General features: G+C 40.9%; 1 protein-coding gene across 2 annotated transcripts in view; it reads left to right on the top strand.

Annotated features, from left to right (window-relative positions):
- Window positions 1-10027, top strand: part of rcan3 (regulator of calcineurin 3) — a 44163-nt gene extending 34136 nt beyond the window's left edge. For both annotated transcript variants that reach the window (XM_052154033.1, XM_052154034.1), the window contains one exon: window positions 7038-10027. In XM_052154033.1, coding sequence (XP_052009993.1) covers window positions 7038-7192 — 155 coding nt within the window. In that variant the 3' untranslated portion in view covers window positions 7193-10027. The remainder of the gene's footprint in view (window positions 1-7037) is intronic.
- The last annotated feature ends 6370 nt before the right edge of the window (window positions 10028-16397 follow it).

Genomic DNA, 16397 nt, shown 5'->3' with positions numbered 1-16397 from the left:
GGAAAAGGTCATAAATCACTAGATTTTAAAAGTTTTTCTTAAAAAAAAAATATATTAATACTATAATTGCACCTAAGGGAACATAATAATACAATTAAAAAAAAACATGTCATGACCCCTTTAACACCAACAGTTGAAAATGAGCTCACTTAGGAACGTCTGCAGACAGATGCAGTGGCTCCTACAAGTTTTGCACACTTAAGCCAAAGTTAAAAATATTTACTTTCAAGAAAAAAAATGTCTAACCAAGTAGAAAACAAATGATGCCAGTTCTTCTTTTCTAAGAGCTAACTTGATTTTTAGTGGCGTATGAGGTCAGTTCCCCTGATGTTCATGTTCAAAACAAACTTCTTTTTATTTTATCTAATGCAGTGACAATCATACATTTATAAATGTGACATGAGTGTCGGAGTAGTTTTGGGGCTATGACAGACAGACAGACAGACAGATAGATAGATAGATCATATTACTGTGTTACGAATAATGAGTGCAAAAAAATATGTAAGAATGCTCCACTTTAAACTAATATTTTGGCTAACACTGATGTGTTAATGTGCCGTTGGTGAACAGCTATTGTGTTTAAAGAAACAAACTTGAATTTTAATAGGTCTGATGTAACAGCAGCAGCAGCTGTGAATACAAACACACTGCTACACTGAGTGTGAGATGTTTCCCTCCTGACTCTGAGCATGTTTATGTGCTGTCTTTGCACCCTCTCCTGGTCCATATCAGTACACGCACTGACTCCATGCCAGGGAGTGTCATGTATCTACTCTTATTGGTCTGGCTCATTACTATAGCAACCTCGTTCTGTTTCCCAGTGTTTGTGTGTGTAATGAGTCCTCAGTGGTGGCGCTTTTATTACTTAATCTTAGATATGATTATTATAGGCTATCTTTGTTTACCAAAAGCTATAATCTTTTAATGGCCTTCAAATCTCACATCCTTTGTGAGAAGACATTTATCTGGATTATTCATTGTTCCACAAAATGGCCTGCTGCAGAAAAGGCAAATAATCTAATGCACTAATACAAAATAATGTTTAACTGGTTAGTTCTTACAAAAACAGTCCAGAATGGAAGTATATACTGACTATTTTAATGTATTGAGGAGATGCACAGATCTTTAGCCAAGGGATGTTCAATATTTGTTTTAGAAAGTGCTAATTCTTTTATTGTATAAAAGTAAGATGATTAGGAGAGAAGGAACACCAAGATCAATAATAATGCTAAAGTAGTTTGGTGCAGCAGGAATTTTTAACCTTGCATCTTAACCCTGTTATTTCTGTCAGGCTTTAGTTACAGCCACTGTTCTTAATTGGCCTTACAGCTTAACTTCTTATCTAGTTGAGCAGCGTGAGTCACTTTCCTGAGAGTGAGAGTTGAAGGAGTGGTGAATGTCTGGAAGAAAGATGTGAAGCTAATAAAATCTCTTAGATCTCTTATTCACTCATCTCCCTATGGAACATAGGACTTTTCTAGCATTTTTACAAAGCTGCATTCACATATTTGCTTAACCACAACACTCGTGGAGGACATCTGGACCCTGTTTCTACCTATTATTAAGATGCGTTTTTGGTGGTCAGATCAAAAGTGGTCAGCGCTATATACATTTCCACTACATTTTGTGATCAGATCACAAAAAATGCATAGGAAGGTAGTCCAAAACGCATGTGACCACATCACATTGGCATTTGAAACGTAATCCATCCTGAATGAATCCCAGACAGCAGCAAATCACCACTCCTCACCTGTCAATCAACTGCTGAGCTAAAGCAAGCCTTTAAAAATTGCCAGATATGAGCGGCTTTGAAGAAGATCTGTGAAGTTCTTTTATATTTGCATATCCCGCCTCCGGACATATGGGTATTTAAGCGGGGCGAATACAGGAGTTCATTCAGGATTTTTCTGAGGAGCCAGAAATGGTCCGCCCACAACAGTGGCTTAGCTCAGCGACGTGGCGGGGAAGACACAACGTCTCGTTCCCTCCATCGGGGAACGGAGTTTACATATGTAACCTAGACGTTCCCCTTCTGTCGCTCTCTCCACGTTGTGTCAGAGAAGCGACACTAGGGGTCCACTTTTAAACGTGCCATGCGTTGCGCCGTGTACGTGAACTGCTGATACAGGAGCGGGCAGGTATTTCTTACGTGCAAAAGCGACCAGCTGTATCAGGCTGCACGTACCCTTCCCCAATGCCCCTGCACGTACCCTTCCCCAAGCCATCAGAATCCTTCTGGTTATCCTGGAGGGGGGAACAAGGTGATGCTTGCCAACCTGGGAATGGGCCAAGCCTGGCTGGGCCTCTTTTCTTTCTGTTTCTCACATAGAGCAACTACGGCCGGGGCCCTTACATGCATTAAGGGAAGGGGGTCTTACCCCATTTCCTATTCTTTCAGGGGGAGAAGACCCTGCGGAGACGACACCTACCCTGCAGGGGAGGCAAAGAGTGGCGAATACATCACATGGCCGCTTAGGACCTATGTGGGAAAGTTGGCACGGTGGTAGATCCAGCCTCGTAGAGGGGGGAAGCTTACAGCATGGCGACCGAGGCAGCTGTAACTGCCTAAGGGAGACACGGGAGTCCGCTCGTGAGGGGAGAGTACCGCGGAATTACACACAGGGGGAGTCCGAACAGGAGGCATTAACCTGTGGAGCACCTATTCCAGTACAGGGTAGATTGAGTACCCATAGTGGCTTGGGTCGGTGAGTTCCTCCGCTGAACTGCGGACCCAAAAGGGCTAGGGAGGAATCAACCAGGGACCCGAAGATGGGGTCTCCTGGGAACAAAGTGCACTATTTTTCCTCGGCTGAGGGAAAGGGCGCTAGGCGCAAGTGATTCACCCAGCCAGAACGTCAGCGTGTTACCGAGTTCTACGGGCTCGGACCTGAGAAAACACGGGACGATACTGACTCAATTCGGAGATTGTAGAATCTCACGAAAGTGTTGAGTGTTGCCCACCATGCTGCTGGTGCCCCTGGCCAGTGCCCATGAGGACGCAACACTCCTGATTGAGTGAGCTCGGACCCGCAAGGGGGGGGCATGGCCTGGGTGTGATAAGCCAGTGAGATGGCATCGACAACCCAGTGGGCAAGCCTCTGTTTGGAGACAGCGTTCCCTTTCTGCTGTCCCCCAAAGCAGACAAAGAGCTGCTCAGAGTGTCTAGAGCTCTGCGTGCGGTCCAAATAGATACGCAAAGCACGTACCGGACACGGCAACGAAAGGGCTGGATCTGCCTCCTCCCGGGGTAGCGCTTGCAGGTTCACTACCTGGTCTCTGAAGGGCGTGGTAGGAACCTTGGGCACGTAGCCCGGTCGCGGTCTTAGGATCACGTATGTGTCTGCCGGACCGAACTCCAGGCAAGTGTCACTAACAGAGAACGCTTGCAGGTCCCCGACCCTCTTGATGGAGGCGAGCGCGATCAGCAGGGCGGTCTTGAGAGAGAGGGCCCTGAGTCCAGCTGAATCTAGCAGCTCGAAGGGGGGTCTCTGGAGGCCCGTGAGGACGATCGAGAGATCCCAGGAGGGAAACAGGTTAGGCCAGGAGGGAGTTAGCCTCCGGGCACCTTTTAGGAACCTGATAATTAAGTCGTGCTTACCTAGAGACTTGCCGTCTATCGTGTCGTGGTGAGCCACGATGGCGGCGACATACACCTTGAGGGTGGAGGGGGACAGCCTCCTCTCTAGCCTCTCCTGTAGAAACACGAGCACTGACCTAACCGCGCACTTCTGTGGGTCTTCAGCCCGGGAAGAACACCAATTTGCGAACAAGCGGCACTTTAGGGCGTAAAGATGCCTGGTAGAGGAGGCTCTGGCTTGGCTGATAGTATCTATGACGGTCGATGGTAGACCGGCTAGATCTTCCGCATCCCATCCAGGGGCCAGACATGGGGGTTCCAGAGGTCTGGGAGCGGGTGCCAGAGCGTGCCCCATCCCTGAGAAAGAAGGTCCTTCCTCAGGGGAATTTTCCAGGGAGGGGCTGTCGCGAGGAGCGTGAGGTCCGAGAACCAAGTCCGGGTGGGCCAGTAGGGGGCCACTAGAATGACTTGCTCTTCGTCCTCCCTGACCTTGCACAGCACCTGTGCAAGAAGGCTCACTGGGGGAAATGCGTACTTGTGCAGCCCCGCAGGCCAGCTGAGTGCCAAAGCGTCTGCCCCGAGGGGAGCCTAAGAAAACAGCCAGCAGCTCTAGGCAGTTGATGTGCCAACGCAGCGGGGCCCGGTTCCGACGGCCTGCGGCTGTGTGCCCCTTGCACACGGCGCCCTAACCCAGTTTGGAGGCGTCGGTTGTGACCAGGACGCATCGGGACACCTGCTGCAAGGGTACACCTGCCCGTAGAAAGCAGAGGTCTGCCCAGGGTTTGAAGGTTTGGCGGCAGGCGGTGGTGATTCTCACACAGTGCGTGCCGCGGTGCCATGCTTGTCTCGGGACTCGAGTCTGAGGCTAGTGCTGAGGTGGTCTCATATGCATCTACCCCAGCGGTGCGGCCCCTGCGGAGGATTCCATATCCCCCAGGAGCCTTTGTTGAAACGTAAAAGGGACCACAGTGCCTGGCTTGAGGGAAGCGAGGCATTTCAGCACTGACTGTGCACGCTCTTTGGAGAGACGGGGGCGTTTTGATAAAGCGTGCTTTGTCTGCCTCCTGTACTGCGACCAGGTCCTGTCCATGTGTTGCGTTTCTGGACCACGGGGGGTGGCCATCGCCTGTTTGAGTGCAGTTCTTGCAGCATGTCAAGAACAGGACTACCCAAGTGCAGATTTTGAAGTGCCTTGGCCCGGTGGACTTGCAGGAGGGGGCCATGGCGTGCAGGGGGGAACGGTCTGGGACCGTTCTACCACCGAGGGTAGCGAGAGCGGAGGAGCTGTGCTTGCTCAGCTCGTCATGCACATCCGGGAAGGACCCGGGGGTGGGCGCGGCTGTGAGTGGAACCAATTAAGCCCGGGGAAGCATAGCGGAACTCCGTGCGTCAGGCTCAGACTGGGCGGAGACCTGAAGGTGGCGGCCCAGGCGAGTTATCCACATCTGACGCCGCTGTTACGCTCTCCGATGCAGCGGTGATGTCATCATCCAATGCCGGGGAGCTCGAGGGACCAGACGGTAGGCTGTTAAGCGGACGGCACTAATCCCGAGCTCGGGGGAAGCAGGCAAGCGTGCCGGGGAGGCGGGAGGTTTCGAGGGGATTTACCTGGCGAAAGCGTCCCGTTATTCTCCCCATATCGTCTTTCATCGCCCGCGGCACCTGCCTCAATCGCGTAGGAAGGAGGCGAGGCGCGGGGGGGCGGCTGAAATGGCTCTCTCTCACTACAAGAAAAAGCAGAGATCGCAACGCAGCCGCGGTTATGTTCTCACGCTGAAAACATAATCCATTGGAGAGAATGCTCATCCCGAGCTCGGACGGAAACAAGCAAGCGTGCCGGGGAGGCAGGGGTTTCAAGGGGGTTCACCCGGCGAAATGGTGCCCGTCATTGTCCCCGGATCGTCTTCATCGCCCACGTCGCCTGCCTCAATCACTGCATGCACGACCATAGGCTCCGAATACATTTTCTGAATGAACTCCCTTATTCGCCCCGCTTAAATACCCGTATGTCCGGGGGCGGGATATGAAAATACCGTCTGCCAACTTCTCATTGGCCTTTTTTCATAGAACAGAGGTATATATCGGTGCTCAAGAGAGACCCCTAGTGTCGCTTCTCTGACACAACGTGGAGAGAGCGACAGAAGGGGAACTGTCATAATTTAGGTTTTCACAACCATTTTCCACCCTTTCTATAACCCTGAGAATTAAACTGGGCCTTTCTGCTGCTGTAACTTCAAAGAGCCCATATTATTCTCATTTACAGGTTCATAGTTTTATTTTTGGTGGGTCTACTAGAATAGGTTTATATGTTTAATGTTCAGAAAAACACTTAATTTTTCTCATACTGTACATTGCAGCACCTCTTTTCACCCTCTGTCTGAAACGCTCTGTTGTAGCTCCTGTCTCTTTAAAGCCACCTTTCCAAAAAGCCCACTCTGCTCTGATTGGTCATCTGTTCCAGTTTGTTGTGATTGGTCAATCGCTTAGAGCTTGTGTCAGAAATGTTATGCCCCTTACCATAACCGAGTTTCAGCTTCCGAGGCTTCCTGAGCAGCCCATTCCTGCAGCCTCAGCTTTCTGTTCTTGACTGACAGAAGTGTAACCCAACGTGGTCTTCTGCTGTTGTAGTCCATCCACCTCAAGGTTTGACATGTTGTGCATTCTGAGATGCTATTCTGCTCACTACAATTGTACAGAGCGGTTATCTGAGTTACCGTAGCCTTTCTGTCAGCTCAAACCAGTCTGGCCATTCTCCGTTGACCTCTCTCATCAACAAGGCATTTCCGCCTGCAGAACTGCTGCTCTCTGGATGTTTTTTTGTTTTTTGTTTTTGGCACCATTCTGAGTAAACTCTAGAGATCATTGTGTTTGAAAATCGCCAGAGATCAGCAGGTACACAAATATTCAAACCAGCCCGTCTGGCCCCAAAATCATACCATGTTCGAAATCACTGAGATCATATTTTTTCCCCATTCTGATGGTTGATGTGAAAATTAACTGAAGCTCCTGACTCATATCTGTATGATTTTATACATTAAACTGCTGCCACACAATTGGCAGATGTACAGGTGTACTTAATAAAGTGGCCGGTGAGTGTATATACTTTCTGGTGCTACTTCATTGCTTGGAATGGCACAACATTCGACAAAATCTGTATATCCTACTGGGCCAATCAGCTGAAGACCAAATAACTGTTGTTGATGTGTACTGTAAATATGGCCAGTCATTTTGATGTATTCAGCTTTATAAAAATTCAGCGATTTTGGAACAAGCTATTTTTGCAGCTTAGTTTCAGTAAATGGTCTTTTTGCACTATAAAGGAAATTCTGAAGAGTTCTGAAACTTACAATAGGGTTACATAGTTTATTTCAAAAGCTAAAGGAAAATAAAAAAATGTCAAGAGTTGACCCCTTTAAACATAAAAACCCCTCCCTCTCTTTCTCTCTCTCTCTCTCTTCAGGTGATAAGTATGAGCTGCATGCAGGTACAGAGTCCACTCCTAGTGTGGTGGTCCACGTGTGTGAGAGTGAAACTGAGGAAGAGGAGGAAGCACGGCCCAAAGCGAAGATCATGCAGACCAGACGCCCTGATGGTTCCTCAAAAGTCTACAACTAAATCCTTTGCTACATTGCACACATTCTGTCTCTCTCTCTGTCTCTTTCTCTCATCCAGGGAAAGACACGCTTTATTTCAACAACAAAAAAAGCAAATCTAAGAAGTGGGCTGCATTTGGTGGGGTGCTCAGTGCACCGGAGACTGATGGTGTTCTGAACTGAACTTGTGGAATGAACACACTGTCTCACCACTGCCTCACGGAACAGCCAGGGGGCGATGAGTTTGCAACCCCACCCTCTCACAATCAAAGCAATTTTAATTCCTCATTTAAAGTCTTTGTACTGTAGCATTACAGATCAGTAATTATATTTAACAGTTGTAAAAGTATGTTACATGTCAACTTTATTACTGTTTGTCATCAAAGAAAAATATTTAAAAGAAAAAGAGTGGAACCATTTCTTTTTTGCTTTCTGTTTCACTCTGATGGCTGAGTCCGAGTTTATCTCCATATCGATCAGGTTGGCACACTGCAGAGGTGGTGCAGCTTGATGGGATTGTCACCCGTGTGTACTTATGTCTGTTCATGCCACTTTGTGAGGGGATAACAAGATTTTCAATGAAAATTATTGTTTAAGAGAAGAGGTCGAATTTGAAGTTTTTCAGATTCGTGTTGGTGGTGATGATGAGAGATTTTATGTGAGAGCGTGTTAAACATGTTTGTTTGCTAAGTTAGATATGTATTATTCTTACTGTGTATTTGATACCACGTACGTTTTGCATGCTAATTGGTGTATTTTATACTCTGTGTTAATTGACTTCTTTTGAGCATATCTGACCGCTGTCTTTCAGAAGAATGAACTGACATTTCAAAGTGAAGTCAACAGTTGAAGTTTGACAAAGGCATTTTGTGCTTATGTAATGTTCACTCACAGACTGATATATAGTAGTTGCAAATGTATTGATAGTACAGAAAAAAGCTTATTGAGTTAGGTTTTAGTTTCACCTCATCTTCTTTTGAAACCACTCAGCTTTAGCTTTTTCTAATCTAAAACTCTCTAGCAATGGATCTAGACCTAGATTTCCAGTTCTGTAACGGTCATAAAGTCAAAGTCATAAAAACGAAAGAAAGAAATCTCAAAATTCATGGAAATGTAATGGACATTTCTTTTCATTGTGCTTGTCTCAGAAATATTTATTTGGCTAGAAATAGTTTTTTGTTTTTTAAAATTATTTTTGAGAATCCTTATCCAGTAACCATAAATGACTGTGAAAGTCATGGAAATTCAACAGTATGGGAGCCTTGCACTAGATAAAGTATGTTTTGGGGGGGCATTCTGTGCTACTTGCATTGTTAGCACTAAAAATGTTTGATGTTCTCATCCCTGTATAGATCTCCCTATGTCATAGGACTGTATACTCGTTGTAGATGAAGCAGAGAATTGTACACCCCAGCTTTATTTATTATAGATATTCTCTAGATTTCTGATATCCTTGATTGTTCTGGGGTCCATTGAATATTATTTTGTTTGCTGTTTTTATATATATATATATATATATCTAAATAAAAGACCATGCAACAAATTCTGAAGATGTGTACAAAGTGAAGGTGTAAACAGGCAAAATGACTAGCAAAATGTCTTGGCCCAAAGGTCTGAGTACCACTGTGTGAATGCTTGATGACATATCAATGTTCACTGTTACAGTAAGTCAAGTTTTTTTCATTGACAACTTTGTGTGTATCAAATCCTCTTTTTCAGTTTATTTTTGGATCTAAACCACTGTGTTAATTCATACCAAAATTAAAATATTAAACACCTCTTGATGAATAAGGTGGTTTTAAACAATATGCTGTAACAGTTAAGGAGTGTAATGGTGGTTAAATTAGCCTTACTAAAAGTCTAAATAGAATCCTGTTAAACCTTTAGTAATATTCTGTGATATTGAGTAATATCATGCCTTGATTTCACATACATAATTATCATGTGGCAAATGCTTCGCCCAGGTAATGTGCTCCCACTGCTTACATAAATGACGAAGTACTCCTTTAGCAAATAGCTTAAAAATACATTAATCACATTAACATTTTGTAATTCTGCATTGATGTGGATTCCTGCATGCTGTGATGTGCTGTTGCATTTTCATTTATTCAATCTTTTTACTTTTGTGTTGGGTGAACAAAGCACTTTCAGTTATTGATTACCAGCATGAACAAATGATTTGGATTGTGTGTGTGTGTGTGTGTGTGTGTGTGAGCGTGTATTTATCACTTTGTGGGGACCAAATGTCCCCATAAGGATAGTAAAACCCGAAATTTTTGACCTTGTGGGGACATTTTGTCGGTCCCCATGAGGAAAACAGCTTATAAATCATACTAAATTATGTTTTTTGAAAATGTAAAAATGCAGAAAGTTTTCTGTGAGGGTTAGGTTTAGGGGTAGGGTTAGGTTTAGGGGATAGAATATAAAGTTTGTACAGTATAAAAACCATTATGTCTATGGAAAGTCCCCATAAAACATGGAAACACAACATGTGTGTGTGTGTGACTTTTAGCATATATTTAAGAAAAAAGTATTTGAACACATGAAGAACACTTTTACTGATTTGTTAGAGATCAGTAGCATCATAATGTACTGAATTGTTTTACCGTCTTTAAAGTGCATTTTCAGTTGCTTCGTATCACATATTCTAGAATGTCTTCAGATGGTCATTTCTTTCTCTGCTGTTGTTCCATTTGGAAATAGATATTGTCTTGAACTGTAGTTCATAACCCAGTGAACGCGAAACATTAATTTATGATTATATGTCTTTGTTCCGTGTGGTATGTATTTATTTGCAGAGGTGTTTCTCTGTTTGCTTGCTTATGTTTGTGTAAATATGATTGTTATTTGTTTCTAACTGGCATATACTGTATATACAGTTTAAAGAAATTATTCCTAAAAAAAACTATGTTGTAATGTCTTAATTTCCCCTGTGTATATTTAAGTACCTCCCAAGGTGAGATAGAAAAGGTTGCATCTAGACTGATGTGTGTCATTTAGATAACGTTTCCTTTCACTGTTGAAACTCAACTACCATATCAATCAAGAATGTTCATGACATCCTGTTACAATAGTACTCTTTAGAAACAGACAAAGCCAGACAAAGGTAAAGGAGGATCTGAAAGTTTTAATGTAATGTGAAAAATGCAAAAAAACTATATCTGTGTGTGAAGGGATGGAGGTACGAAGTGAGGATGTTGTGTTATTTCTCATCTAAGAATACTAAAAGTTGCATTTTGTGTGATAGGGTTAGACATTTATATTTTCATAATCATAAGCCTGTATGAGAATTTAATATTAAAGTGAAAGATTGTGTGTGAGGTCAGGTGCCTGCGTTGTAGGGACAAAATGTCCTCACAAGGATAGTAAAACCTGAAATCACAAGCCCATGAGAAAATGACTCAATAATAAACACAAAATAATGTCTCCGTTATAATGTAAATGAGCAAAAAGGTTTCTGTAAGGGTTAGGTTTAGAGATAGAATATATCATATCATTAAAACGATAGAAGTTAATGCAAAGTCCCCATTAGGGTAGTAAAGAGTGCGTTCCTGTTTAAAGGCTCTGAAAAAAGCAATCCCATTCATTTTCTACATACAGAAATGTTTCATGATAACATATAAAGTTATGATGCCCAAATACTATCCTTTCACTTATTGGGCAGGTATTAATAAAAAAAAATAAGAAAAATCACATTAAACAAAATTTAAAATAACAAATAAGTATTTTGTCTCAAAATGTATTTAATAATTTGCTGGATATTAATTTGCTACATACATTTAAAACTTAAAAAAAAAATTATAAAATAGATCAAATTACCTCAAAATCAAACTTTTAGACACCCCACTCAAAGATGGAACGGGACACTTTTGCAGTACACAGTGACTAACAGGTGTTAATGAAAGTGCTGTGGTAGTTTCTGATGTTATTTATTGTTTTTACAGTGAATAAAATCAAAGGAGCCTTTAGCCCTGTTGCACCCTTCGCTTACCTCAATGTATTTGTATATTTCTGAATATTTTATATTTTAATGCATCCAAGCAGACAGTTTTTGTTTATGTTGTTTATGATTTGATTACGTTTATTGCAATGTTTTATGGGATGTGTACACAGCCTAGTATTTTGTCTCTTTATATTTGTTTCTTCTTTATTCAAATAAAAGGTTTTAATTGTGTGAATAATCTTTGAGCTGGTTGGTTTGGTCCATGGCTCATAAATTATTTATTAAATTTGTTATCCCTATGGAGAAAATGAATGGAAAAAATACTTCCAGAATGAAGGTTGCTAAAATGTGGGCAGTCACTCTTTTGCTCTATACATACCGTTTCAATGTGCCATTCTTTTTTGTTCTTAAGCATTATGTAAATGTAGTAAAATCTATCTACTTAGATTCAGGTTGTTCTAGGCTTTAAATGATCTCACTTTAAATACTAATTTATCAAAAGTAGGTTGTTACAGATTAAAGTTCCCCTCCACTAGCCTATCTACTTTGTTTTCATCTAACAATAAAAGGAAATTAGGTTTCTTTCTACCTTGCAAAGTGAGAGCGGGACACACCTGAGTAATTGTTTTACCAGAAAAGGTGATATCCATCAACCAGGAGATCCCAGCCCAGTCTCGTGGGATACTAAAACTGATACTAACAATACTAATCATACATGCTCTTACATGTCCTGCTGAGGATCAGTCTTCAAAGGATATAATTAGGTGCTCCTGAATCAACACCAGTAACTTTTAACATGATGTACTAGAACAAACTATAAACATCTGCCAATTTTTGGCTTGAATTGGCAATTGTTTGTACTGAAACTCTGCTCATAAATAATTAAAATCTTATTTTATAAAATGGCTACATTTCTGATGGGATGATTCATATTTGAAGACAAAAATTGGATCAGGAATACAGGGGATCATGTAAACTGAGGGTTTGTTTCATACTGTGTGATCTGGTCACATCTATTGAATATTTCTTCATGTATACTGAAGATCTTATCACATACAGTGGCCCCAACAAGTTTTTAGACTCTTAAGCCACACATATGTGTGAATGTCTTTTCATTATATAACACAAATCTAATCAAGTGACATTCATTTTAAAGAAAAGAGCACAAGCACACTTTCAAGAAAAACATTTCACTTAACACCTAATGTTTGTTTGGTGTACAGTAAAAAGCAATAGATATACTGTTTTGAATTATGACAGCTGGGTGATAAACTACAGCTGTGGTTATTTTGCTAGGACAACTGTGTGAACTTGAAGGGAACTGGTATCCACTAAACTGACCTAGGGACCAGTTGGTTAAAAATACATTTGCAAAAATGTCTGACAGGTGCGAAGTTAGTTGTGAGGAAAGGTCTAGTATGATTTGTGTAAATAAATCACTTTGTTTGATATTTTGTTATCCCTAATGCAATGAAATGAGTTAAGTTTTAAGTTTGTTTTATGTACTGTATATGTGTTAATGTCTTTCTATGAGAAGGAAAAAAGGGAGCCTCAATGTGACAAAGGGACCAATTAAAACAGCTTAAACTAAGCAAACAGTCTAATCTCAGAGCCGGATGTGTGATGACTTAAGATTGGTTACTGTTCACAGTGCTGCGTGTACCTGCGGTCATCATGTGTTTGCTGATGACCAATGGAAACAGCCTGACTGCAGCTCTTATCTATTAAACCTGTAAAGCAGATGGTGTGTGCGAGAGACTCTGTGATCAGCTCACTAAACTGCTGAAGACTTCAAGAACAGAGCAAATTAATGTCTTTTTATGATTCTTATTGTTGCTGTTGATTGATTTTAATCAAATTAATTCACTCAATTTAATCATAATTAATCGCATTTATCAATGTTTGCTGATGATTCGTGCTAAAGGTCTCCAAATGTAGATAATTCAAAGACAATACTGTGGTAGATGAGTAGGCTAAATGTGATTTTTAGAAGACTATGTAAGTATTTTGTTTGTTTATATTTCTATATAATTGAATTCAAGTCTTTCATAGCCCACAGCAATCCATTATGCAATAAATTTATTTAATCTGAGGTAGACTAAGGGGCGTTCACACAGGATGCTTTGTTGTGTTCCATCTGCCCAATTATTTAATTTTTGGTCTATGTGCAAATGGGTCGATTGAGGAAAATCCCTTCTAAGTCTAAGTGTCAGGAGGAAAAATTTCAAGCAATTTTATTTGTTTGATATTTTTAGGGCTGTCGATTTAACACATTAATTCAGTGCGTTTAATTATATATAAAAAATATATGTTTTAAAAAATATCAACCACTCATGTCTCTGGAACGTAATATGGAATATTCTAACTATCTGAATAATTCAAGCTGGAAGCACTTCCTGTTTTCAGCAGGGGGCAATAAGCGAAACTGCAAGTGTTTAGGCAATGGCCAGTACAGACAGAGGCAGTGTTCGGAATTGCATACTATCATATTACTCGTACTATTTTTGCCATTGACAGATATGGCAGAAGTAGTATGAGTAGTATACAATTCCGAACTCAGCTAGTGAACTCACCGCACTCAGGCTTGCCAGAGACTATTTAACCCAAGACAGACATCTTTTATTTAAAATAATGGGAGAAATTGGAACGCACAATATGGCAGATGTATAAAAGGACGTCCTGCCTTACAGATAAAAGAGATAATCACTTTTCAGTCAACTCGAGGTTGCGCATACGCATTAGCTGACATAGGCTCAGATCATGCTAATTTTTTCAGGCAAAGAATCAAAACCATTGATGTGTGATTTTACTGCTGATTAGAATATTCTTTGATCGTGACCAGCAGATTATTACTCTGTTTATCCACATTATCCCAATTATCTCCATAATAACTGGACGCTTTCACTCGCAAAAAATGTAAAATGGCTGACTGATTAGCGCATTTTTCAAATGGTAACTTAAGACTTCTGTTTATTGTAAGACGCTGCATCTACATCGCTTGGTGTCAGCACAACATAAACATGAATTTCACTTATGTATACCATCAATTGTATAAACATGCTAAATTGAAAGGCCTAGCTTTTATATAATCATGCAAGTCTCTTGAGGAACAACAATGCACGCACCATTCCATGACTCAATTATTGTAAAATACCAATTAATCAATCAAATCTGATGACGTAAGATGCAGCCAGCAATGGCCTTTAAGAATCAGTTTGTTTAAACTAGCTTAAGGTAGAGAACAACAGAGTCAATTCTGTGAGCCTCCACTCTCCTCCAGTTGTTTGTGAAAGCTGAACAGGACCTTAAGAAGTGCTCTCTCTTGTTCTCTTTACATAATAATGCCAGTTGACAAAAAGGTTTCCACATTGAAAAGAAAGAGTGTAAAGGCCAAGCACAGTAACCACATTATACCACTGGGTGTATCAGGCACAACGAAACGTAGTTACACCACAAAAAAAGGAGACAAGACAAAATACAGGAGTGTATAGTACATGTGAGTGTATCCATTTGTATTGGAATTACAACACTGACTGAGTTTTATATTTTAAATGACAGAAAGTGTCTAGTATAATCAAAGATAAAAGAAAGAAATCACCTTTTCTCCACAGGTAACTTGATTCAGGCTGTGGCATTTTGTCATTGCTAGACCTGGAAAACCCATTAGTGAAAATATGTCATGAGATCGCTTAGAGGAAGGAATCCCTCAAAAAGAACAAATGCCCCCATTCTGTTGTTGATGCACTTCTGGGCAGTGTTACAAAACTGTAGTGTGTGTGTGTGTGTGTGTGTGTGTGTGTGTGTGTGTTGGGGTGGAGGGATGAGATATGAAGGGATGAAATATATCCTTTTCTGAAGGTTGCTTTCAGAAACACAGTTAAATACACCAAAGTATGACTCAACACAGTGTAATTATGTTGTTATTCTACATGAAATTCATTCTAAAATGTAACTGCTACATTATCATAAAGATTTATAAACACAACATTTATCTTTTCTTGTAAAAAATCAAACTGGTGTCAAAAAGTCAATTGTCCAAAGTCCATTATTTGACTTCTGAATGTTTACCCAAAAATGTAAAGTTCTGTCAGTGGTTCCAAACCCCTATGATTTTCTCTCTTTCGTGGAACAGAGAAAGCTCAAAAAAGGATAAAAAGCACAATAAAAGCATCATAAGAGGAGTCAATATGACTCATGTAGAATTTTCCAAGACTTCGGAACCCACATGATAAATTTGTGTTATGTTGCGTTCACACTGTGTCAGAATTATTGTAAATACAAGATGATAACTTAGAGATGCTACTCAGAGATGTTCACATCCTGCTACCTCAGAAGTTATTCGTTTCTATGGCAAACAATCATAACACCAAAATGGCTTTGTTGCTGATTATAGCAAAATACTTAACGCTGCATTAGTTCACGAATTCACCTCAATGAATTAATGTTGTTCCAGAATGTTTAAGAACAAAGAAAGCTCTCCAGGTAACTATGGCACAATAAAATGACTACCATTACCTGCATTATTGGTTCATTTTACATGGACATCAGGACTGTTAAGTCAGGGTTAGGGTTAGGAGTTTACAACTGCTAATTACAAGTTCTACAAAGACCTGAAAGTCAGAATCTCTTAATTATAGTAATTCAGACATGACCTGAACGCACTATTATAAATAGAACTAAGAAGTAATTGTGTCCTCATAAACAATGGTGGGAGTGATTTGGAGGTTGAATTGAATTACATTTTTACTCCAATGATGGTCAGATCTAGGTTCAGGGTTTAGGTTAGGGGGTAGTGTTAATAAAATATGCATTCCTATTGATGGTATTACATTATTTACAACAAAAAATACATCTTACTTTGGTGCAACTCTTTGGACATTTCATAGGGGAAACGGGAACATACACACGCCAATACGTTCAACAACACTTCCAGCTTCGGCCACAGGGGGCAATGATTTGAATTTCAGTAAGCACAGACTGATTTCAGCAGCAAAACTTTTGACCTACTGTTGCCAAATTCAGTGTGATATACTTTCATTTAATGGAAAAGAACAGCTTGGACATTCTGCTAATATTAACTGTTTTTGTGTGCCACAGAAGAAAGTCACAGGTTTTGAAAGACATGAGAATTTTCATTTTTGGTTTAAGTATTCATTTAAACAATGCATTAAAAAGAGGGTATTCAACAGGTTAAACTGAAAATGTTAAATAAAAACTTCAATTTAAATGTTCTGGTATCTGCTTGAATCATCTGAAACTGTGTGATGATTAGGGATGCACTGGT

This window comes from Xyrauchen texanus, chromosome 22 (assembly GCF_025860055.1).
Source record: "Xyrauchen texanus isolate HMW12.3.18 chromosome 22, RBS_HiC_50CHRs, whole genome shotgun sequence".
NCBI lineage: Eukaryota > Metazoa > Chordata > Actinopteri > Cypriniformes > Catostomidae > Xyrauchen > Xyrauchen texanus.
The sequence above is the reverse complement of the archived record's forward strand: the minus strand, read 5'-3'. Positions and strand labels throughout refer to the sequence as shown.